This window comes from Merops nubicus, unplaced genomic scaffold (genome assembly GCF_000691845.1).
Source record: "Merops nubicus isolate BGI_N331 unplaced genomic scaffold, ASM69184v1 scaffold37896, whole genome shotgun sequence".
Taxonomy (NCBI): Eukaryota; Metazoa; Chordata; class Aves; order Coraciiformes; family Meropidae; genus Merops; species Merops nubicus.
In genome coordinates this window covers 46,491-73,251 of record NW_008613973.1, presented here as the reverse complement: position 1 = coordinate 73,251, position 26,761 = coordinate 46,491, and the positions used below count along the sequence as shown (strand labels likewise).

Genomic DNA, 26,761 nt, shown 5'->3' with positions numbered 1-26,761 from the left:
AGAGTGGCGTGTCCGTTCTTTCCAGTGAGGAAATGCCTGATACAATTGACGTGATTTAGAAATGGCAGGGAGGTATTGTGTAAAATAAACCATTTTATGTTGTTCAAAATGTTTGTAGAGAAAGGAGACAATAGGACATGACCTTCAGAGCCATATTGCAATGGAGTCTATTTACTTGCTACATAGCTCTGAAATATTTAAAGCTGCAGTGCCCTTCACTGTTTTTTTATCTATGACGACAGAGCAGATCAATTGCAGCTGAAACTGGGCCACATGGAAGATTTGCAATTGTAATGCAGAATGAAACCTGTCATGGTGTGAAATCCATTTTAAGTTGAAAAATGCAGAACATGTAGTTGCAGTTTTATCTATACAAGGTGAAGGGAGTCTCAAGTTTCTTCTAGGTTAGCTTTTTCAGTCTCAGACAAATTGAAATTTTCTGTTTTGAAATACAGTGAAATCATTCACACATGCTTTCTTTTTAGGTAATCACTTCCTCAACAGAGTATGAATTTACAAACATTTGTAACTTATCAGTATGGTAAGAAGAGCATCTAGATTGACACAGGATTAGAAACAAAGTGTAAAAAAAACCCAAACAAACAAACAAACAAACAAAAAAAACAGCGCGAAATTCCATGGCAATGGAAATTCTCTGTTAATTTAAGAGATTGTTGAAGTAAAATACGTTCATTTCTATGCACTTTTAGTCACATTCAAAGAGGGCACCTTATAGTCAGCCTTGAAATTTCATTTTGCTGCTTCATTCTGTTTAAAGGGAGAGTTGCTAATTTTTTATTGGCTACTCTTAAGTGAAGGCGGAGTGGCTGCTGGTGAGTGCTGGTCAATGTCTCTGAAGCACAAGTCTGGAGAGAGGTTATACTTTAGACACAACGTGCCTTGTGAAATAACGATGTTGGACAGAGCACAGCAATACAAAAGCTAATGAATATAAGCTTCTAGTAATTTTTTAGAAGTGAGAAACGTGTTTCAATTGATAATTACTCTTTTGTTTACTCTTATTAAAATTGTCTGCATCTAAGATGTTAAAAATTCTGATAAATTTGAATTAGTAGGGAAAACAAAAGTAAATGGTTGTATTTCTGTGGTTTGGCTAGTGATATATATCTCTAATGAATACACAGCTTTATCGTTGAGACTGTTAAGTGTCAAATCAGATATTTAGTTATCACTAGGAAAAAAGTAGATAAATATTTTTAAAGAAAATTTATTTTGACTTTAAAATTCAGGTTTTGAAAAGCTAAGGTATTAGCAAATATGTAAATCTGGAAAGTTGTTTTCTTCTCTGAATTTGACCTGCTATTTTCCTATTCAAGTGAAAGCAAATACTCAGACTACTTTAAGCACTAGCTGGAATAACAGTCAGATTTCAGAGACTCAGACAACTTGTAACTTTTTTCCTATTAGGCTCTTTTTAATACAAGCTGCTGAATAATTGCCAAAGTTTTGAAACCGAACTCTTGACAGGAGGCAATCGTTTAGTTACATTGATAAAAAGGAAATTCAAATTTGTGTTTAATGTTTGCTGCCTGGGTTCTGGTTGTGTTTTTTTTTTTTTTCTTTTTTTTTATTCCCCCTCCCTCAGGAATTGAGCAATATGTTGACACAGTAAGTTCTGCTTGTCAGCACTATCAAGTAATTCTGGCAGGTTTATCCATGTACATCTGCCACCCTTCCTAACTGAGCATTTTTGATCTGCTTCAGAACTATCTTTCAGTAAACTTGCTAGCAACGCATTAATGCACATTAGCAAGTTGTTTGTGCTTTTTTATGTTGTGATTATAAGACTTTTTAAAAATGTATTGTTTACATTTAATTCCTTAATACGATATGAATCTCAAGCTGTTTTAAGTAAAAAGATAAAATATTAATAAATTCACTGGTTTAATTAACAGCAATTATACCTTTTTAAAAAAAAAAAATTCAGATCTTCACAGTGATCAAAAAATTTTAAGCAGAAAAATTTTATAATCAAGGTTTTTGTTCTGAGTTTGTAATGTTTGAAGGCAGGTGATACTCTGCCTCTGATATATCTATTTCTAGGAAAAAATGTTGGATTTGAAAATATTTCTCTTAAGAACGTGTATACGAAGGGATGTGCTAGATATCTTCATCCCCAAATCTGAATAATGCATGAGTGCACCTTGTATGTCAATAGCAATTGGTGTTTGTCCCAAGGAGTTGTGCTGCAGAACATATCAGACATATGAAATATCAGTTGGTAGGAATTCTGCTGGTGTCTGCCTTGTGATCGGTGTTGGAAGGCAACTAAAACTGCTTTGGGAGAGATTGTTTTCATATACTTACTGAAGAAAATTAATTGCACTGTATAAAAGAAACAAACAAACAAAAAAGATACAAATTTGATGGTTAAAAGGGGAAATGAGAAAAGAAGCAGTCAGTCTGGAATGAAATGTAAGGTAGCAAGTAGGAGTTGGAGATAAGATCAGAAGCATAGATGTGGAAAAAGGCCAGATATGAAATACAGAAATGTGGCCATTTCTTTCTTCTGAATATTCTTTGGCTTCTGAGTGGTTGAAGGTGAAGGTCCTCTGTTGTGATTGTCACGTGACAGGCAGTGGTGTTGAATTGTTATGCTAGGTGACCCTCATTTCTGGCATTTGAGGCTGACATTAACTGATTGTCCCTGGGCGGTGGTTCAGTTCCTTTTTCCAGCAGTGTCGGGGCTTGAAGAGAGCTATTGTCATCTCTGCTTCTGAGCTGCTCCTCTAATTCTCACTTCCTTCACTTCTGTCAGGTAAAGAGTGCATTTCTTTTGGCTGTTGGCCATATGAAGATACTGGGAGACAGCTTGTGGCATTAGGAGGATTCATAGTGCCTGAAATAGACCTTTGGAAGCATGGATAAGAAATTCTTTTTATAGTGGAAACAGAATTAAATGTTTGTAGACCAGTATGCTAATTAAGCAACTCTGTCCTGTGGATTTTTAATACTAACAACAGTATAACAGTTTGCCAGAAATTGCTCCAAGTTTTGCTGCTTTCTCAGTAATGATCTCTAGAAACAATAACAAATACAATTGCAAGGTTTAGATTTAAAAAAACGCATAGCACTTTGGTGCTCTGAAGATTCTGACCTATGTCAAGTTGGTCTTGGAAGCTTTACTGATAAATACTTCTCTAGCAGAAATAAATAAGGAGTTTATTGTGGATAAAGATAGCTTTAACATGCTGTATTTTTCAGGGGGACTGAGAGAGGTTTTTTTGAGGGGGAGATGTTTTGTTGTTTGGGTTTTTCCCCCTCACTGATTTCATTAGGAATTAGTCTGGACCCCAATAAAATTGTAGGTTAATTTAGAAGTCATAGATAACATCAATATTTCATGCTTAAAATGCAAATCCAAACACGCAGTGAGTTTGTGTGTAAGTATGTAAGTATAAGTATGTGCATACATATAAATATACGTGCTTATGTGCTAAACTAATGCAGAGTAAGTTTGTCTTTTAAGTCCAAGGAGAAAGAATATTAAATGCACTATTAATTTCAATTTTATAATATTTGTGCTAACTTCTTCACAGACAATGAATTGGCTACAGCTTACTTGTTAGAAATTAGAATGAGTTCAGGTGTTGGAACATTCATAAGTGTAACAAATAGTTTTATATGTATAAATAAGGGAATTTTACTGGCTAATATGCTCCTGTGACTCTAATTTTAAAACCTTTGTTTAAATTTTTTTTTTTTTTCCCTAACCAGAAATTGTTGTATGCAATAAGTCTACTGGAAGATTAATTTTTAAAACATTGTATTTCATAAGTCTGACATTCTGAGCTCTGGCTTCTTGACCGTTTAGTAGGTAACCATACTTAGTAGCGCTACCGGTGTCTTGAAAACTATTTCTTAACATCTCTAATCTTAATTTTTCTTACATGATAACACATAAGTACTGGCAGTCTGCAACTTTATGAACAAAAAAATAAACAAACAAGCAAAGAGTACTTTGAGCAACTCTCTCTGTAGGCAGGACTTCCTTAGGAGCATTAAAGGTATTGATATAGAGCAAATAAAAAATTTTGCCTTAAATATTTGGTAAAGCAATTACCCATCTTTCCTTTGGGAGATAAGATAGATGGTAAGGTAAAGGACATGACAGTTTATTTTGCTATTTCCCTTCTTGGATCATCTTTCATAGTTTTTTGTCTAGAGGCTACTCTTCTGAACGGAATGTTAGAGAAAGAGAGACCTGGGAAAGTAATGTTTTCCTGTTCCAGGCGATTTTGAAGAAGAAAAGAGGAGTTTGCTGAGTGGATGATGAACATTTTCACTTCTTAGCAATAATAAAATATCCCTCTGTTTGTTTAGGTCACTTGAGTGATTCCTGGCTAAAGCATACCAAAGGGAACCTAAAAGATAACAGCATTGCTTGCTTTCAAGTTATGTAGCAATAGCAAACTGTATACATTTGAGCTTTGCTTGGGCTGGGTAGACTACTGTGTTTTCAAAAACTTTTAAATAAGGCTGAAGAGGAAAACATCATACCAAAACTGTCCAGTGATGACCTTTGAGAGAGGGTCTAAGGCTGTCTGGCCCTTTTTTTTTTCTTATTCCTACTGATAGCTTAGAGATAGTGTTACAAGTTTGAAAATACTACTCATAAATAAAAGATGCTTGTCCTAGAAATTAAATCAAAATGTTAGTTCGAATTGTGGCATAAACTCCTGTAGGAATTACAGGCCTTTGCAAACTTCACTGTTTTTCCCAAAATAACCATATTGCTTTGACTTTGATTTTTGTTTCTATCATAGTAACGTAATATGTTATTTAATGAAAAGCATCTAGTAAAGTCCTTTAGCATAATGGCAATTAGCAGACTTTAGATAGAGGGGAAAAAGAGACACTTTTCCTTTCTTTGCCCTATGTACCCCCATTCTCAACTCTCAGAAATCAATATAGAAAGCTTTTAATGTATAATTGTTGGTTGCAATTAACTGCTGAAAATGAAGCACCATATTCTTTATGCATGAAAGCGGATTGTTTACTTATATTCCATGTCTTCGGAAAAATCATGTTTTCATCATCAGAAGATATCAAAAGCTAGGTAAGGAATTTTTGTATGATCCTCAAATGGGAGAAACAATAAGAATAGGTGGAAGTTACTGCCCTTGCTGGAGTAAACAGGCTGTTGTGCCCTTCTAGCCTGTTGCAAGCCTAGTTAAGTGCTTAGTTTTGCAAGATGCTGCCCAAACTAGTTCTTACTGTTTTCATCTCCACCTACATGTTTTGTATGTTGAGGTGGAAATAAAATTTCAGAAAGGCCAGGAAACAGTTTTCTGATCCTGCTGACTCAGCATAAATTCAGCTAAATTTCCCTTTGGATTCTTTTATGGTGCTATGTAGGCTAGTAACTTCCCTTCTGCAGGGTGACTTCCACATGTGTTTAGAGGTTTTGGGTTTTTTTCTCCCCTTGAGCCAGCAAGAAGAGTAAGTGGAATATGTAGTATGAGAGGAATAAACTGCATAATTTCAAAGCTTAAGGCAATTTTCCATTACTAGTAATATTAGCATTTTGTGTATAAATGTATGCAAACTATATATGTATGTCTGTAATCTGCATCTGTGTGTACAAGCAGTTAATTTTTTTTTAAAAAAATAATTTTCAGTAACGTCTGCTGGAGAACTACCTTGACAGAATAGGTTTTGCTGTTATTGAGATAATTTGCCTTTTTCATACGTAAGCTAAACCTGTTATTTTTTTTTTTAGCAGCTACACGAGTATGTCTAGTATGTAACAGTTTTCCATCCTCATTTTCTAAGTTATTTTGGAGCACATTTAGCCTTTGCAGTTTTTGGGTTCTTATGACATTTTATATATCCTGTAACTAAATTTAGGGTACCATTATCATATTTTGTTTCATTATTTCTTCTTTATTTAATTTTTCCCTGTTTCAGTTAGTAGAAATTTATGAGAAATGCAAAAGCATTGCTTTTAAGCAATTATTTGAATATTGTACATACCAATAATAAGCAGATGCCTTAGTAGTTAGATGAATATACTATTTTTGTCTATAGAAATAGGTCTTAATTTGTGTAATACTTTTATTATTACTTCTAAATTTTAGAATTTACAAAATGCAGGTTGTGAAATGTCACAGACGCTTTGTTTGCTTATCTTCAGTCTTGGTCAACATTTTAATTTTCATAAGTTTTGAGGATATGATTCTGTCTTTTCACACAAGTTCAGGGTAGCATTTGTAAAACACAGACAGTGTTTTACAATTGTCGCTTGTATTTATACATGTTTGTTACATGACAAATATTCAGGAATTAAAACTTTTCATCAAGGTAGAGAAAATAAGCTAATTATTTAATTTCCTTATTTGAGACCCACTTTTTCTTCAACGGTCTTATGTAATTCTCTCTACATCTTCAAATTCTATGAGAAACAACATAGAACTTATGTAAACAGAAACCTCTTAATTATTAAAAAACACCACTGAATGAGATAAGGTTTTCTATGAAAAATTATTCTGAAACTTAGACACCTATAATTCCTTCATGAAAAATGATAGAATTGAAATTGCACAGGCAGTCTTAGTCCTGAACTTATTTTGTGCATGGCTTTGCAAAATTTGCAATAATTTCAGTTTTCTTTATGTTCTTAGAACTTAAGTAAATCACTTTAAAACATTCTGTTACATGTTAGGATGATGAGCTTCATGTGGTTCATGAGCCAGATTGGAGTCTTTTCATCAACTCTACAGATAGTTCTTGGTTTAACAAAGTTAATGAAAGCAGTGTGGACAAGAGTACGTACTGGATTTCAGTTTTGGGTGAAGCATAATTTTGTGAGCATAGCCCATTTTTGTTTGCTTCATCTGACCTTGAACTTTTCAACTCATCTCCTTTCAAATTTCCCTGCTTCTACTTCTTTCTGTTCCTCCTTTTTGCTCCACTTTTTTACCGAGGCTTCTTATGTGAGTTGGTGTTCTCTATTCTGCTTTCTATGTCAAAGCCTCAGGTTATAGGGGAAGGCTGAATAACTCCCTGTAGTCATAAACTGAATCGTGTTCACTTGTTCTGTGGGAATTATGCCTGTGTAAACTTAATAGTGTGAGAGGTTTTAAGTAGGTTTAAATAGATTAGGGGAGAATGAAGTTTTCAGAAATAGTAGCTGGAAGTTCTATGTTTTAGAATTTTAAGCAAGTGATAACTTAGTTCTGAACATGTTGAACAGATTTTCTTTTGACATCCCTACACCTAGCTTCCAGATTGTGTGGTTTGGGATGGATTTTCACATAGATTAGCAGAAATGCTTCTGATGTAAAATGAGAAAAGCATTACGTCTTTAACATGGCCATTTTAATACATATATAATTTTCTTTTATGCCATAATTGTCAGTGGATGTTCCAGTGAAATTCCTCCTTCCTACACAGACGTAGTACTGTGAAGGTGCTCATTTTAAAGTTTCACACACAAAAAAGTTATTTTTGGCAACTGTCTATGTAACTTAAAGCTGACCTTTTAATCAGAAATGTCAGGCAACTTTAGGAGGTAATGCCATCTATAATGCATTATGTTTCTGAATTAATGTCTTCTATATCTAAGAATTACTTTTCAAAACCAAGAAAGTCAACCACCAAATTCTCAGAGTGGTTACTCACAAAAAAAGCCTTTACATTTATTCCCTAAAGGAAGTCTTTGAAATTATGGCTTCTTATGAAAGTTGCTAAAAATAAAATGTAACAAAATATTGTGAAACACTTGAATGGTAAAATATTCTTTTGGCTTAAATGAAAATTCATAATTCCTTCTGGAAGTTGCTGCTTCATTGTGCTTGAAGCAATGGAAATGTTTTAGGCACTTACTGCTGTTGTTAGTTAGTTATCAGAATGGGAAAGAAAATAAAAGGATTTGAGATTCTTTTACTATGGTGGCCATAGTCAAGGCAGATATGGGGTAACTGGTGCTCAGACATCTGTTTGACAGTTATTCTTATATTCTTTTCTGTCTCACATTTTGTTTCATCCCATAATATTAATGAGAGAGATTGCTCCTGCTGTCAATCTGTCTGAGTCAATAGCTTCCTTATACATTGTCTCTCCTGTCTTTTATATTATGTGGTCCAGACTGTGAAGTGTCATCATTGAGATCCATTTGTGCTGTAGCACCCCCAAAACTCCCTTCTCCTCTCTTTGCAGTCTTTGCGTCTTGGTGGTGCTTTCATCTTATGGTCTCAAGTTTGCACTTAACTCATGCTGATTTAACTGGCAAGCTGTTCTTTGGTCAATGTTAGTTTTTCCTTACTATGGGACACAGACATCTTTCTACTGGACGGTGTAGGCGCCCAGAGGTAACTTATCAGTGTTGAACTCTTGCACAGGAGGCCCATGAACCAGTTAAATTGTGTCACTTTAATAGCTCAAGGGTATAATGAATGGCCTTGTAAATTCTACTGCTGACATCTTTTTTTTCCACTTGCTTGTTCTTGTGAATTGATGATCATTTTGGGTGTAACTACTTTAATCCTATATTTTACAAGTGTTGGAACTGTTTGTTACTGGAATCAGTAACTATAATAGAAAGTGGATACATCAGCTCTTTGAGATGCATTCAGCAGCAGGACCGATGAGCAGATTTTTATCTGAAGCATCACGCTGAACAAAATATGACTAAACATAAATCCTGTCAGTGAGTGCTCAGTCAGTTGTAAAGTCTGCAGATCATTCCCTACAGTGCTGTAATGGGTGTCAGAATAATAGCTGGTTTGTAGATTCTTTTGATTTTTTTTTGTTGTTGTTGTTCTTGTTGTGGAGTTTTTGTTTATTTGGATTTTTACAACACATTGCCTAATTGTTTTGTTGGCAAAAGGGAGATGTTTGAAATATGAAGTGTACTATATTTGTGTTTGCTGGAAACAATGTTCCCTATTGGAGCATTAGGTTAGCTGGTTTAAGCATTTGCCTAGGTTCTTTAATGTCTTTGAATCTGAAGTGTAGAAGGAACACTTAGTAGTCATGTAAGCCGTGCACTTGCCATATTGGAAGAATGACTAAGGGCGTTTCAAAGAATTTAGTAAGTAGGCTATTGCTCAGTAAGGTTCTGATGAAAGAAATTAACAGTATGGTATAGAACAAGATAAATATGTATATATGTATTTGTATCCAGTAAGGACATATTGTGGCTTGTTCCCTGAAACTCCAAAGTGTTAATTGCCTAAACCAGGGACACAGTTAATGGATTGCTGTCTGCCCTGTACCTACTTAGGAAAGGCAGGGTAATATTACTTTCTTCCCTGCAGTTTGCAAGCAAATGTTGAATATTCAGAAACTTGTTAGGATATTCTGTTTTAAGTGATTATTATGCCAAGACTTACGGCTATAAAGGTTGAACACTTTTATGTGTATTTTGAGCATGTATTAAGTGTGGGAAAGGGAATCTCATCTTAACTGCAAAGTAAAACGTCCTTTAACCTGAAGAATACAATTTATATTAGATTTTGTAATTCTATATAATGCCTGTTTTATCTCTTCTATTTCTGTGCTTTTTAGTTCATTAGGAAATAAAAATTACAGACATTTCACTGAAATATTTTAGTGTTCTTGTAATATTTTAGAACTCAGGGGATAAAGTTTGAATACAACCTTTACCTTTCTTTGTGGAAAAATTGCTTGAGTAAGTCAAGCTTTCAAGGGTTTTGGATTCAATCTGAGTCCTTGTATTTAAGCTATAAAAGTTCATATAACACAGACAAGATGATTAAGTATTGTTAACCAGAGTTCTGAAATGTTATTTTTCAAATTCTATAGAAACAATTCCAAAATCTATACTCAATTAGATGTCATTTTACATTTGTTTTAAACTTATTTTTCTTAGAAGCCTTTTGAACAAGCTTAAAAAAATACACCTTTTCTTCTGAACTTCTGAACACCTTTGAAAGTAAAATGTGCTACAGTTGGTAGAGAGAAATGTGTGAAAAGTTGGTGTGTTTCCTGTTGCTTTTCATAGGCATAGACATATTTACTATATTTTTTTCTCTTGGCTACATTTTATGTTTTCTTATTTGTTTTATATTTTTATTAAATAAAAAAAGGGAAAAATTACTGAAATTTCTGATTATTCTAGTTCTCCATGCATCTGTGTTGTCAGTCATGTTGTTATTGGCAGCCTTCCAACACCAAGCTGCAAGGGAAGTAAAGCTTACTATTTACAGGGTTTTGATTCTTTTGAAAACCGATTGTTTTACTTTACCATGTGACCGTATTTCTCAGATTTCCTATCTTTTGAAAGGTTTGTGTGGTGGGTTGTTTTGTTGTTTGGGTGTTGGGTTTTTTGTTTTGTTTTTAAACTTTACTGAGAATGCAGGTGGGATTGCATCACAGCGGAAGCTGCCAGGAGCTGAAGACTGCTCATTGATTATTTAGAGCTTGATGTATGTGGGCATTCATGGGCACCATCATGGCAGATTGAGCAAGTCCCAAGCTGAATTCTCTGTAACGCTTTTTTGCAGTTGCAGTTTCTGCTGCTTTGGGTTGGGATGCTGGAGTGAGACAAACTTGTTTTCCTTGCGTTGTAAGCAATAATCCCAGGTGCAGGTGCTAGAACAGACTGAACAAGTGCAGTTTAAAACAGGGCTAGCATTTTACCCTGTATTCAAAGCTGTGCTTCCATTGACTTCAGCTGTAATTGGCAATGCTTCACAATCCTGTGCAGCCACATCCAGGTTTATATCAGGCACAGAAGAATGAAATGCAGCAGTAACCACAGTGAAGAAGTTTCTGTTGATAGGAAAGTTAAAGCCATAAGTATTTTAGCCATTTTCCAGGATCTCACCTCTTCTTGCTGATCAAAATACTACATATGTCCCATACTCTAGTAACTAAAAAATGCTGAGACTTCTGTAAGCCTAACTGGAGTTTTGGAATGCCTGGAAAAGGTTAATAGTTCAGTGAGTGGAGGCGATCTTGCTCAGCAGAGTTGGACTGCATTATGCTATAGACTGGTGCAGGAAGCTTGAAAATCTGGGGCAGCATGAAAATGTAGAACACTGAAATAAGTAACTGAAACTGAGATATTGTTGAGAATTTAGGAAGATTGGAAGCTTAGTAGGAAGTTGGTTAGCAGGTGGACTGAAGGATATAGGCACAGGGAAATGTATCTTTAGAAGGATCTAGGACCTGATGTTTTGCTGCTTGAATACTAAAAAATAGGCAGATCAGGTGTGTCTCTCAGCTCAGTGTGTATTTTTGTGCTACAGATGCAGATGGCTATGCCAACAAGGACTCAACACATGCAAGAATACGTGGTTAAGGATTTTTAGTATGGATGATAGCTGGGCTTGTGCAATGTGTTATATTCCTGACATGCCTTCTCAGGTAAAAACTTTACACTTTGTGACTGTAGTTTAATCAATTCATGGTCAAGTGTCTCTGCTGCCATGATCTTCTGCAGAGACTGAAGAAAAAGACACAGCTTCAGCTTATGGAGCAAGGTGCATGTTCTCCGTGTCTCAGCCATGGGATATGTTGGTAATTTAATTTTTTTCATTAGTTCCAGTTATTTTGGGCTACTTGTTCAAGCTGAAAGAGGTAGTGAGGGAGCCAGACTCTATTAAGATCTACTCAACACCTATTATGACACTAGCTATAGAGCTGGTCTTGGCTTTGGCATCCATAATATAGTCATATATTCTTTTCTCATTCTTTGCTTTTCCCTCTTAGCAGTAAAGAGATGTTTGTGTAGCTATTGGGAGGGAACTGAAGCAGTGCTAGGTACCCCTCACCCTTACATGCCCATGCTTGGAGGCTGCAGGGAGCAGAACAAAGCACACCACATTGCAGGGTATGACAAAGGGAAAAAGTTTTGTTTTCAAGTGATACACATACATGTGCTGCTAAGTAATATTTGGTTAATAATTAAGTTAACTTTAAGAATGTCTTTTCCTCTTCTGGAATTTGCTGACACACTGATTACACCTCAGCCATCTCCTGGAATAAGCAACACAGGCATTTGTCCTGGAGATAAACAGACCTCTTCAAAGCACTTTTTTTATTTATTCCTGGAGCTGGTTCATTATGCATATTGGCTGGAGACTGGACATCTCTGAAACTATCATGGTGTAATTAAAGACTAGCATAATACATATGCACAAAAGTGTAAAATGCAAATTATTGTATTTTCTCATTTATTTTAGTGTCTTCACTCTGCAGAATTTTTTTTTTGGTACAATTACTGTTTGGATTTTGTTGCTTTCGGAAAAAGAATTATCATATTATAGACACTATTTTGTGACATTTTTAATCAGTCTTAGAAGTAAGATATTTAAAGGTAGAAAGTTCAGACCAAACTTCAACTGAAGGTGCACTTCACTTTGTGATCCCTCAGAAACCTCCATATGCATCTGTAATTTCTCACAATACTTAACACGCACACTTTGAGGAAGTCTGTGCCATGGATGAATGTGTACATAACAGCCAAGGGCTGGGATTTAAAGTTCTGGGACCTGTATCCTCTCTAAGAAGTTAGAGTTGTTATCAGTAGGCTGTTTTTCTTTCAAGATTAGAGTATTGTAGCGTGGAAATAAGCTGTCGTATACAGCTAGAGTACAGCAGCTGACAAGGAAGGAGCTGCTGCTTGTACACGGCAAAAATACAATCCAACGTGGGCAGACTGGACTTTAATCTTTTGCTAGTTGATTGCAGTGTAGCTATAGTGGCAGTGCCTTGTAGCTGGAGATTTATTTTTTTTATCCATAATGTAATTTATCTAAGGAGGTCTTGAGATCTTTGTCTTCTCTAGAAGATCCCAGTGAGTTTTCCAGTCTTGCTGCATTTTCAAACCTTTTTCCAACATTTTTTTTTTCCTGCTCTATCATCCTACATTTTAGATTTTCATTTCCATTCATGATCCCAGTCCTAGACCTTCCTTTCAAAGTTCTAGTGTGCTCCTAAGGACCTTTATGCATCGTTTCTGTTGTTGGGGTTGTTTGGCAGTAAATCAGTAGCCTGCAGAAATAAGGCAAAAGGCAAATCCAGGAGATGGAACAGTATCAGTTCACAAAACCAGAAGAACCTGTTCATGCTGAAAAATAAAGAAACATCATCCTGTGCATGTGTGTGCAGAAGGACCAGGCATCTTGGAAGAAATTGCTGAATTTAGGAAACAATCTTTGAGTGCGCTGCATACAAATGAGTTACTATTGAAGTGACGGCTACTAAGAAAAAGGGTAGTGGCCCTTTTACTTAGGAGCTAGAAAGGTAGCCCTGACTTGTTAGTTTTATCACCCACACTACAAAATATGTAGTTGGTCATGCATTATGCTTATGCACATGCCACAACATACTTGTTAAAATCTATTGTGCCTAAATTTCTCTTACTTGATTTAGCTTGCTCAAGTACTCTCATGGGAAGTGTTATAATTGCCTAGGTAAAGAGTTTTGATAAAATTGATCTTCCTGTGTCCACTGTAGGTCTAATTTAATCTTGAAAATATATTGCAGGTTTGTATGCCCCTTAAAAGGTTTGAAAGATCCTGCATTCTAGCAAACCTGCCCTGTTTAGCCTTGCCTTTGATGCTATGTCTTTTTTTTTTTTTTTTTTTCTTTCTTTCATGTACATTCATGTGTACACTTCCTTGGGAAGTTTTAGAACAAAGTAGGACCTCCTAGGGATTTGCTGCCATACTAGTGTACTTATAACAGCAGTATGCTAATAACGGACAATTAATTTTTTTTTTTTTAGACTTTGTTTGCAAGCTGTGTCCTCTTTTGAACTTGCTCCTTCTGACCTACAAGACTCTAATCTCAGGAATGTTTAAAGCTGAAATCAACTATCATTGTGGCAAAGGCAGCAGTCCTGCCCTTTTGTCCTTCTGCCAGTGTTGGTTTTGCCAGCTCAGCTCTGCTACAGCTGTGTAGTAAACCAGATCAGGGGACTGATCTGACTGAACAATACTTCCCCACCCCTATTGGGGATATAAGCTGTTTGTTTGCTTTCATATTTTCCCTTGGAAAAGATGCCATAGTTCAGTACTATAACACCTCCTTGCACATTCCCAGTATAAGCATTTGAAAGGTATTTAAAAAAAACAAAGACAACTAAAATTCTTGTTTTGAGGGAATCGCATAGATCCTGTTTAATTCAGTTACTGATATACCACAAGAGTTGAATTCCTTTTACAGCCAAGTTACATATTTTTTTTCTTCTCAATCTAGACTTACATTTCTTTTAAGTGACTGTGACATAAGCTAAACTCTTCTTTCCTACTAGATGTTACTGAGCAGTGTGGTGTTTTTTACCAAATCCAAGTTTAGCATAAGGAAAAAAAAAAATTTACCTTAGGGGTTTGGGTTTTTTTTTGATTTTGCTTTGGTTTGGCTTTCTTTTTTATCCCCCAAAGATATATTTTAGATTTCCTGGACATAGGGTTTGGTTTATATTCCATATGTATTGATTGACTTGAATAGGTGAACAAGCACTCTTTTAAACAGTGTGCAAGTGTTGGCATTTTAAGCAGCTGTAGGAGACATAAAAATCATTGACAATGAAAGCTGAAAATCAGTAAGCACATTTGAACTTTAGTCCTCTAATATAGCTTCCAAAAGAAATCAGTTATTATTCTTTGGACAGCATGTTTGGCTGCCAAAAAATGATAAATAGATGAAATAAATGTCTGAAAAAAATAAATGCTAGTCCGCTTACAGAAAATACAACATTAGCATGTTGGAGAAGGGAAGTTGGATCTTCAGGTTAGCGGAGGCAGACTATGGGAACATGAGATTTTTGGTAAAAAGAAGATATATATTTCAGAGCTTTCTGTAACAGCAGACTTAATAACATGTATTTATTTGAATTCCAGAACAGCAATATTAAAAGAAAGCTTAATTACATCAGTGAACTCATTCTCTTCTTCAGTTTTATTTAATGACAACATAAAAAAAAAGAGTTGAAGAGATACAGTACTTTCTGAGACAAAACTTTTGTTACATTTTCTGTGGATACTGATGATTCTTTTCTGAGGATTTTAAAGTTTATTCTTTCAAGCAATAATGTTATCTTGTAGTAACCAGCGTGTGGAAAACATTGTTCCAGGAATTTTGGGGACATATTATAATGAAGTTTTCAATTTGCACAGTAGAATGTTATACCATAATATTAATTGTACCATAATATAGTGTACAAAGAAAAACTGCTATCTTTTTCATACTTGTGCTTTACTTATTTTTAATGGCAGTTATGCAAATAAGATTTATTTTTTGTGGGGAAACTGATTACAAGGGGCTATTCTGTTATGCTGTCCCATTGCATACAGCACTCCAGATACATGGGCATGGGTAGATTGTTCCTGAGCTTTGAAACTGGTTGTTTTAATAGACTTGCTAAAGGTTGTTTGTGTTTTGGGTGGGTTGGTTGGTTTGTTTTTCCTTTTTCCCTTTTACTTAAAACAGAGGCTGAACTACACTGAATTAAAAATGAGTGACTCAAACAATACAAACGAACCAACCCTTGCTCAGGTTTTTTAGTGCCCCAGTGTGAAACTGTTGGCTATTCTGTCTTGCTTGTAATTTTGTCTTGTATCTAGTATTCTTTCCTTAAACCCATGAGATTCATGTTAGATATATGAGGAATTATTTGGTACTTTCTGGAACTAATGTACGTGCTGGCAACTTCAGCATTGCTCGCTTCTGCTTCAGTGTTAAGGTAGCACTGTGACAGAAGGCAGATGAAGAAGCTGTGAAACGAAAATCTCTGAACTTGGAAACAATTTCACTTCTCTATTGTAGATATTAATATTGCCTTATCTCTAAGTTCTTATTTAAATTATAATGTTTAGAATTAACTATTGCTTGTGTGTATATTTTTAGAAGCATTAAAAAGCCTCTCTGCACTGGTGAAAGCACTGGTTGCAAAATGAAGTGTATAATTTTAACAGCTGTAGGGCTATACTTAAATGTTTTTGTAATATAAAATGTTCTATCAAGAAGAAATGTGGAATTAGATGTCGGAATTTTGTAAAATAAAAAATGAGCCTGTGTTAGAAATGTTTCTTTTTTCTGTAACAGTCTTTCTTTCCTTTATTGTTTTTGTGTTTTTTTTTTTTTTTTTTTTTTTTTTTTTTCTTCTAGGACCGGAATAGGCCCTATGACACTTTTAACTTGCACTCTTTGGAAAATTCCTTAATGGATATGATAAGGACTGATCATGAGCCTCTGAAAGGTAAACACTACCCTCCCAGTGGCCCACCAATGAGTTTCGCTGATATAATGTGGAGGAATCATTTTACAGGTTAGGAATATTCATATGTCCATGCTTGCTTGGTGTTTAAACGAAAATCAGCTTTTCAATATTGCTATAAACTTTTTGCTAAGTAATGAATTGTCAGTTATGTAAAACAACTGTTTTCCCATCTTAAGGTAATTTTCGCTGGCGTAGGAAGATCAGGTGAAATGTGCACACATGTATTATAGGTGCACAATCATAACATTTTCTAACTGGCATTGCCAAAACTTGGGTTTGTGTGTCAGCAAATTGCACAGCTGGGTGTCCTGCTGCAGGCACTCAGTTCAGAAACTGCTTAGTTGCTTAGTGCGTGGACTGGAGTCCAATTGTTATGCTCAACATCTTATTCAAAGTTAACACTACTCTTATTTTTGGATCATTAACTAGTATACATGGTCCTAAAACAACCACTGTTTCAAGCTTACTCTTTACAGTTGTTTTGGGTTTCTTTTTTAAAAAATAGATCTTACTTTGAATTTTAGATTGTTAGGGGGAGCCAAAACCTACTAGATGTTAAGTGCTGGGGAAGTTTTGATTATTTGTGCCACTGAACTGGGTTGGTTCTAACAGGTACAGTATTGGAGATGAAACCATTTCTAATAGTGAGCTGATATGGAATAGTGAAAGGTTGTGGCAACATCTCAGTGAATAAATATTCCTGGTTGACCTGCACACTCCTTTGTCTTAATCTTTCTTTGCTTAAGTTTAAAAATAAGTACACGTTCTTGCTCAACATGTGTTCTTGCTGCTTTTGAAGACTGAAGCTAATAGTAAGCCATATACAAGGGAAGTATTGAACTAAAAATGATTCTCAAACTAGTAAGAAGTCAGGATGCTAGAACTGATGGAGAAGGAACACTGATAGAGAAGAAATTGATCTGTGTATGGCATTTCCTATGCTAATGATTATATACTTACTCTTCTGATGTCATGATTGCCTCCTTTGGTCCCCTCCCTTTTTATATATTGCATGAGGGCTTGTACGTTTTTCATCACCTTTCTGGGTACAGAGCTTTGTTTGGTGGTGTTTTTGGGGTGGGCTTTTTTTTTGTTGTTGTGGTGGTGTTTTGGAGGTGGTGGTTTTTTTCCAACCATACCAACCTGGGTTCTGTACTCTCATTGTTTTAACCTTCGTGTGTCCATAACCATTATTCAGCTGTCTACAATGGCAAGAAATACTGTCTCATGTCTGTTCTGCTCATGGCTCTCCAGAGTAAGTGTTGACCTGAAACATAGAGAACAAATGCTAGAAAGCTGAGATTTCTGCTTTATATACATTTCATATGGCTGATATATTCAACATAAAATGTAAATGGCTAGTAAGCAGATTGAAGTATTTATAGTATTTTATTAAATTATTAGTGTTATATGATTGATAGAATCTAGCTAAAATTCCATGTTCTTATGTCAGTATTTGTTTAAATACACAAATTGAGACTGATTTTTTTAATTGCTGAATTTCCATATGAACCTAAGCATGGAAGAAATGAGAGATCGGATTAAAAATTGTATTATTCTGGAAAAAGACTAACATCATGCAAGTGTAATTATGCTTATACTTCTATTATTGTCTCTTAATAAGCATTTTTTAAAAAAATTGGAATATTAACACATAAAATGATGAGTACAAATGTTTAATTCTTTTGTATTGTTTGGTCATTCTGACAAGAATAGTTTTCAGTACTCAGCTGAGCTAGCCTATATAAGAGTTGCAAGTGGCATATTCCACAGCTGCACCTGAGTGTCATAATGCCATTAAATATTGGTGTTTTGCATGAGGTAGAACTGAAATTCTTGGTTTCATTGAGCGTCTTTGTGCTTTTCAAGAAAAGTATTCCTTCCAAAAGAAACTTCATATTTTCATCTCTGCTATGATATAATCTATGTAGGAGACTGACTAATGGGCATTTGAAAGCAGTAGGAACTGTTTTCTTCTGCTCTAAAAGTAAATCCAGAGTTGGATATTAATTTTGAAGTTCTAGTTAATCTCTCCCATTTGCCAGTGGGACTGTTAGCTTTACTTTTTCTCTAACAAACCTTTCTGTCACTTACTGGATGTGCTTTTCCTGTCTCATTTTCTCACTCGGTGCTGCCCACCTGTTTTGGCCTTCCTGACTCGATACTTACCCCTCTTCCAGCTTCCAGTCTGGTAACTGCTGGAGAAGCCCTCTTTACTATTAGTTACCTCTCTCTTTCTCTGCCCAGCTGTTCTCCGCCCTGATACAATGAATTATCTGCCTTGCTTTCTTTTCCTCCTCCCTCAAACTGCAGGGCTTATTTTACTAACCTCCAGCATTGACTTAATCTACTGTGCACGGTCCTCTGCTCCTGTTCTCACACTATGCAGCGTGGCTGGCAACATCTGAAGGATTGGCTGTTTTGGGACATATTCATTCTCCCTTACAAGAAGTGTTGTGTTCCTCTGTGTGACTATTTTAACTGAGTCCTTTTCATAAAAAAAACTGGTTTTCTTCAAACCTTGATCCATTCCTCAGTCACTTTCCTATTGCATTTTTGTTGTTTCCTTTTCCATGAACATGGGTCTTGACTCTTCCCCTGTACCTCAAACTTCTTGTTTTTCCTCTACCAAAGTTGCAGAAGGTTTTCAACTTCTACCCTTCTCTGCAACTTCTTCAAATTGCATTTAATCTTGCCTTCTCTGCTCAATTGCTTTTATCTTATTCATCCCACTTTCCTCTGGGATGGAAATCCTCTGGGATTTTTCTCTCCCTTAAAGTAGCAGCACATTTTTAATCTGTAATCACCTTGAGAAACTAAATGAATCAAACTCTGCTTGCTTTTGCTTTTTTAAGTTGGTGTCACATTTTCATTTATTTTCACCTTGAAGCTCTTTGAATATTGTGGTTATGTATGTCAGCTTGATTTTTTCAGTTCCTCATAGACGTTCCTGTGTGAATGCCTCTTGTACAAAATTTCAACTGCTCTTTCTGGCATCTTAACTTCACCAGGTCTCAGGGCTACTTCCTCTACATTTTACTACTTCTCTTCTTAGTAAACTGTGTATTTTTCCCTTTAAATCTTCCTTTCCTCTGGCATATGTGACTGTCCTCTCTTAGGTTTTGTGCAGCTTTTTCCTGTGTAGACCAAGTAAAACAACCACAAAAATCCTGGTTTAAAGAGCAAACAGACAAAGAAAAATAATGAGATGGCTTTCAGATTACTTTTTAAATTGTTTGTGTTTTGATAAGAGCTTTATTTTCTTGAACAAATTTAACTAAGGCAAACTGATACATAAGTGCTATTATATTTACTATGCCAATTTTTAAATGGAAGGGATGAAAAGATGAATACCAAAAGCCTCTGATTTTAAAAACAAAGAAAGATTTCACTCTAGAGAAGTTATGCATGTCTTGGAGCCTCCAATGCATGTTACAAAGCCAGTGCTGCTATTTCAGGATAATTTCAGTCTACTGCTGGCAATAGTCTTCAGCAAATGTATATTTGTAGAAGTACTATGTAATTATTAGTAAAATATTGCAGGTGATTTATCTAAAGTTTGAAATTTGGCTTGGAACATAGTCCTTCTTGGCATATGTGTCCCCTCACATTCCAGTGGATACTTGAAACAAAAAATAATTGGATATAGAACAAAGGCTCTGGATTAGAACATGGATGGGAGGATTAACCATAAAAGATTCTGATGTAAAGACCAAACTGAAATGGTTCTGAGATTTTCTTCTCACTCTGAAGTGTAAGTTCCTCATGCTCTGCATTGTTCAGTGCAGGCAATGAAGAAGTTCAGCACTGAGATAAGAAGTCTGTCCTCTTGTTTGTGTAATTGAAGCTTCATACCTTCTCTGAACCTGAGGTATGATCAAACTGTCCTGCAGGCTGTAGAAATTTGAGTTTATTTCAAGGTCACCAAAGCAGGTCAGATTTTTTAAAGCATGATGCACTTGGTCTTCTGAGGGCGTGATTAAATGATGAAAGTTTTGGGGGGTGTTGCTTTCTAGTGTGGAACAAGAGAAAAGCTGAAGGATTGTTAGTGCAGCAGAAACTAACTGATCTTTAGTCTTGCAATATTAGATTAGTTATAGTGAGTGAGTGCTAACTTGGTCTGATTGGCAGGCTGGCTTGGTACTCCAGCTAGGAGAGCTAGGGTCACTTAGTTCTTTTTGAGTGTTTCTTGCTGTAAGAGAGATTTGATACCTAGCTCTGATGTTTCTGGACCTGGATAAATTACCAGCTTATCTGTCCATTGCATTCTATATTGAGCCCAGTCTTGAGAGATTTTCAGTGTCATCTCTTACTTTTCTTCTGTCTAAAACTGATTTTTCTCAGCTTTTCCTGCCAGGTAAGGGTATCCTGCTGTAGGTTTCATTTCCATCTTCTGGTAACTGTGTAACTCTACAAATTTATTTTTTTTTTCTTTCCGTTTTCGTGCTTTGAGATCTAAAGAATGTAAACTCATTAAAAAGGAAGTCTCATTTTCTTTTCTCCCAAGACAGTTAGGGAGACTTCCTGACCTGTTTCCTCAGCCATCATGACCAGCTTTTTCATTTTTCTTCTTTCAGTCTGTACTCATAAATCCTTTTCTCCTCTCAAAAAGGAAAAAAAAGAGGAAGGGAAGTACAATAAAGGAATTGTTAAGCTTCTTCTAGTTAAAGATGAATTGCAGTGTATGGCCAATGATGCCTGGTTCTTCCCTGTGTCAGTCATAACCAGGCCTGTATGACAGAAGTGTGCAGTATCTTCTAAAGTGTGCTTCCTCAACTTACTTATTTTCTGAGTTGCCAGTAAAATACATTATTCACTATAAAAACATGGGAGAGAGTTTTTCTTTGAGAAGATAATATATATTTGCAGTATTTTGTAACCCGTTGGTATTTACATAATGCTTCTACCTAATGCTATAGGGCAGAACTGAAATATCAGGATAGCTATGTGTAGATGCTACTTACTACTGATTAAAACATTTCTTTCCTACATCAAAGTGTCTCCTGTCTATGGTGTAATATGTCACTGTTGCAATATGTTTATCCATGTCGACCTATTGCATTACAACAGAAGCATTCTGATCTATAAAAAATATTCTGATCAGTAGTAACTAGCAGCTGCCTTTGTTCTATTTTTAAATAATTAAATATTTTATTTCAGCGGTATTAGATTGTATGCTCTGCACAGGTGCTACTGACAGGCTGTGAAACTGAACCAGAATACCCAGTTAAGGAGAGAAATCATTCCCTTTCAAACTATTTTTTTTAAAATTTACTTTTGTAGTTAATAACTTTGATGTTTGGGGTTTACTCTAAATGAGAGCGGAAATAAACTTTTGTGATGTGCCGAATCAGAAAAATTTTGAGATTTTTCTGAAGCATCGGTGTGGTACATCTTCAAGTGTGAGTATTTGGAGACCATACACGCACAAGGACAATTTCAAGAGTAGACTTCCTTAAACCTAATTTTAATGGATATCATACTGTAGGAGACATAAAATTACGTGTTATTCCATAATATTTCAGTAGAATGTACACACTCCCTGACTATCTTGGCATTTGTTCTTCTGAGATTGTTTGAGACTTTGAATACAAATGTACAACTGTTCAGAGGTAGAAACAGCACCTGTGGGAAAACTTTTTAGATTGATTTTCAATACCTAATATGAATGACACCCATATATTTGCACAACAGTAACCCAAGTAACTTTTGTTTTCTATTTTTTATGAAAAGTGAAATTTTAAATTCCTTGTTTACCTTTAACAATGTTGTTTAGGAGGTTTGGCCGCAGTGTTTGAAGATTATATACAACTTAAACAATATTGTAATACCTATAGAATGGACCTATAGAATTGACCCTTGTTTTTCCATCTTGATCTTCAATTGACTTCATTGCATGCCACCAGATTTTGTTCAGCTCCAATTGTTCATAAGGTTTTTGTAAGCAAAGCAGTAAAGTTACCACATGGCCTGAGAAATGTGAAGGTGAATGGATCATATTTTTGTTAGCAGTCAGCAACACAAAGGTTGTGCAAATAGAACAAATGTTGTCATCTCAGTCCCAGAAGTGGTGCCACCCAGTTAGAGCTTTTTGCAACACTTTCATTAGAAAAAATTGCACTGTCACAGTGTTTCTCAAAATCTCCATGTTCATCAGACATCTTTTTGTAAATGTATGTGAAAAATGAAATAAGCAGACAGATGCATTTGCAAATCTGTGTTTTAACATGAGGCTAATCAAGCTAATCCTTTTAAAGGAAACACACTCTGTTTCCTTTCCATTTGAAACTGCTCATTTAAGAAAATCTTTAATATCTTTTTTTTTCCCAGTAGAAAGCATGACCATTAAACACTTCATATTTCTTAAATTAAAATTAAGTGTTTTCTTAAATGATCCTGTAGTATGATCATACTTTCTAATTTGGTCCTGCCATCCAGCAAGTCCTTGTCTTTGACCTGCTGTTTTGGGCAGGGTTGGTGGTTGGTTGGTTTTTTTTTTTTGTTTGTTTGGTTGGTTTTTTTTTTTCAGTTTCCTTTGTTTAATTTAGGGAATGGTGATACAGATATAAATTTTTCTTTCTCTTTATTTCCACTTTTTCATGTTACTACTGAAGACTGACCTTGCAGAGGCTTAAGGCTCTATTTTCTTTCTCCTTTTCTTTTTTTCTTTCTTTCTCTATTATTTTGAGAGTTCTGTATATTTTAGCATATATTGCTACAGGTAGTCTGCTTTTATATTGGTTTATTTTATTCCTCCCAAATTCAGCAATAATACCAATATTACTCTTTGTGTACAGTTCTAGAACTACACGTAAGGTGTAGATAAGTGTATGCACACATGCACCAGTTCTACAAGAAAGCCAAATTTCTTTAAATGTTCCTCAAGTCTTGTTTTAAAGTACTAATATTTTGGAAATGTAACCGCTTGCAAACTAAAAATGTTTGTTTGCATACATGAATGTATGCAAGAGTTTTGTGCTATATTGGAGCAACATAATTTCTTAGAGTGAATTTCATTGTAATATATACTCTTATATTTTATATGTTGCTTTCTCTACTGATGGCATATATTTTAGTCAGTGGTAGAAAGAAGTTAGTGTCAGCAAGCTTTATTGCTGATATCCATAGCCAATAATGATACACTTCTATTTGCATTGCCACAATATGCATTTGTACAGTAAAAATGTGTGTAAATCCAGTAATAATTCTTCAAACAGTAGTATTTTTGTTCTGTTGGGTATGTTAACGTGAAAAAGATATATAAGTCCCAAGTAGGTGCTTAAATTATGGCTGTGAACAAATAGACTTAAAAAAGAGGAGGGGAGAGAAAAGGAAAAAAGTCAAACTTCTTCAGGGAGTTACTTTTTATTTCTATCATTCTTTACACAGACCCTTGTTCACACAATTCTTTTGGAATTGTTTTGGGCATGTATGTTGAGTTATTGTAGCATCAGTTTATTAGTTTAAGGTGTCTGTGTTTTTGAGGAAGAGAAGAGAGAATGATCTGAGGTCTCCTCTGGTAAAAATGGTTATGATTCTTACATATTTACACACTTGCTTCACACTTTTTGACAATTTGTGAGTCATAGAGCAAAGACTCATGGGTGAGCTGGGGTATGGATGTCTGGGAGTGTTTGCTTGTACTGTAACCTAGAACCCAGAATAAATATAGTCCAAAATATTCTTCTTGTTTCAGATGTTTGAGGGAATACCGGTCTTGCTTTGAATTTTTGCACTTTTCTGTGCCTGAACTGTGCTCTTCCCTACTTGCTATCTCTCCATCCAAATAACTTTGTTGTTTTGTAATGCCTTTCATTGGCATCAACTTTGATAGAAGTGATAAGAATGATAAAGGAGGCATTATTGCTAAGGAAGTATAGCAGACCTAGTCCTGTTGCCAGTTTCATTTGACCTTGCCACTGGAGTCTCTAGTCATAACTTGTAATTGATATCAACAATGATCTTAAGAACTATGTGAGAGGAAGTTCTCATTCTCAGTAAGTTCAGAGCAAGGTCAAAGGCAGACCGGCTTTTCTGTGTTTCAACTTTCTTATCCCAAATACCAATTGCTAAATTGATTTAAGTGGTCAATCTTGGTGAAAGCCATGAGGTATAACAGTGCAAGAAGTTTTACTCGGTATATAACCAATGAACATTGTTTCTTGGAACATTGATTGTAACGTGAAAATGGTGAGAGTAGGTAACTAATCTTAAAAATTCTTCACTTAGTGTTCGTATCCAGAAGCTGATGAAGATTTCACAAGTTTGATAAACCACAGAGCATTTTGGAAGAGACAATGAATGAAAAGAGGATATAAATTCAGAAGTTTCTTAAAGGAAAAGGAGTTGATCTGGAATTGGTTAATTCTGGTGTTTGTTTCATACTTAGTACAATAGTCATAATACCAGTATCTGGAATTGTAGCATCATTAAGGTTGGAAAAGACCTCTAAGATCAAGTCTAACCATCAACCCAACACTACCATGACCAGTAAACTATGTCACAAAGTGCCATGTAGACATGTTTTTTGAACACCTCCAGGGATGTTGACTCCTGCACCTTCCTGCACAGCCTGTTCCAGTACCTCATCACTCTTTCAGTAAAGAAATTCTTCCTCATATGCAATCTAATATACAAAGATAAAATCAAAGATCTCTTTATCACTGAGTTGTGAACATATTGTGCTCATAAGCTTGAATAACTGCTAAAAATAGTGGATTTTAAAGTTCAGATTAAGGGGACCACTCTAGGCAAGTTTGGCACTAGACACTGACAAAAAACTGCAATAATGGTAAAATAGTGCCTGATATCCAATTTTTACTTTTTTTTTTTTTTAATTTCTGGAACAACATTCTTTCTCAAAACTGTTCACAAAACTTGATATTACTCAGAGTTTTAAAAAATCAGGTTATTAAATTTTTAAAAATAAAGAGATTCATATGTGGGAAGAATATGCTTCCTTAAGTTATTGGGAAGATTTCAGAATTGTTTTAAAGTCATTACTCTTTTCTACAAAGAATGAGGTGAAGTTAAGTTCCTTTTAACATCTTGTTTCAAATATATTACAGAAGAGGCATATATTTGAGTGTACTCTAAGAAGGAACTGGCTTCCTGCCATGACAAGCATGATAGTGGACATGAAGTAGAGCACTTAAGACAGTCCAACCAGAAAAGTCTCTCCAAATGATGTTACAAGAAAGAATTTAAGGAATTTAATAACATAAGATATGCATAAGAGCAGCTGGGGCTATACAAGAATCATTAAATCACCGTTTTACTATAAAATGTTTACAGAGGAAGAAGTATACAACTGGATTAACTTTGTTAAACAATGAAGAATTTAAAATGAAGAATTTTAATAAGAGTGATTACAGACTAACTGCAGTAATATAACTGTGGGTTATAAATGCACATAATTGAAAATATGCTCAGTAGATAGTTGTGAAACCAAGACGGGCAACCTGAAAATGGCAGATGTACACTGAATACAAGTACCGAGGATGTTGTTACTGGAAGGGTTCCTATTTATGACTTCAGTGAATTGCTGGAGTATATAACTTTGGTGCTCTTAAGTTCTCTGTCTTTCTGCTTTGTTGTGCTTAAGATTCTTGAAAAGTAGAAATTTTATCTAGAATTTTCATTTAAAAACTGTAATTAGAAATATAAGCTTATAAAGATTTCATGGAGGCCCAGATAGCATACGTGTGCTTTTTTAAAAAGTGATTGTTTTCTGATTCATTTCCGTGTTTAACCTAAATATGTCCTTGAAAGTACATATTCTTAAGGGCATTTCAGTTTTACATTGTACCTTTAAATTAATTTCCTTTTTGTGCTCTATTCTTGTTCCTTAGATAATTAGGCAATTTTGTAATCTACATATGGCCTTTTTTTTTTTTTTTTAAGTTGAAAAATTTGCTTCAAACAGCAAGACATTCAAATGTTACAGTTACTATGAAAGGCTATATAATTACTGTTAACCAATTGTCTTATGGCTGGTGCCTCTCCAGTCTGTTTTGAATGCTTTTAATACAGGTGTGTTCTGCAAGTATTCTATGAATTTGTTTCTGTAGAACTGCACTCACAGACCTCGGAAGATGTACAGAATTATTCCGCACTGGTGCTTAGCTCAGTTTGAGAACATGTTTTTCGGCTTGTGCTGCTCTGTATTTTCTGCTCCTCTTAAAAGATAGCTGACAAGAACTGTTTAAAAATAGCAGGCGAAGGGCAGGTGACAAAATGTCACACAAGCAGCACCTGGTCCAGTGACAGCCTGGAGGGAGGAAAAAAAACAAACCACAGATCACGATATCTGTCACAGATACGATTCTATTTCTGAAGCTGGTCAAACAGCAGAATTTCAGCTTCAGCAAAGGAAAAGAGAAGGGCCCATCCAAACATTATGCATTCAAATTTTATTCCATTTTTTTCCTGGCAATTCCCTTTTTTCTATGACGAGTTAGTTTACAAGTTTAGATTATGTACACCTTTTCTCATTACAAGTAGTACCTGTAACCTCATGCTCATGAATATGCTGTTAAGGAAAAG

At 35.3% G+C, this 26,761-nt stretch overlaps 1 protein-coding gene across 1 annotated transcript in view; it reads left to right on the top strand.

Annotated features, from left to right (window-relative positions):
* CPEB3 (cytoplasmic polyadenylation element binding protein 3) overlaps window positions 1-26,761 on the top strand; it is a gene marked incomplete at its 3' end in the record, with an annotated part of 72,559 nt that overhangs the window by 1,983 nt on the left and 43,815 nt on the right. The window contains exon 3 of the mRNA XM_008942038.1: window positions 16,105-16,264. Within this exon, the coding sequence (XP_008940286.1) occupies window positions 16,105-16,264 (160 nt within the window). The remainder of the gene's footprint in view (window positions 1-16,104; window positions 16,265-26,761) is intronic.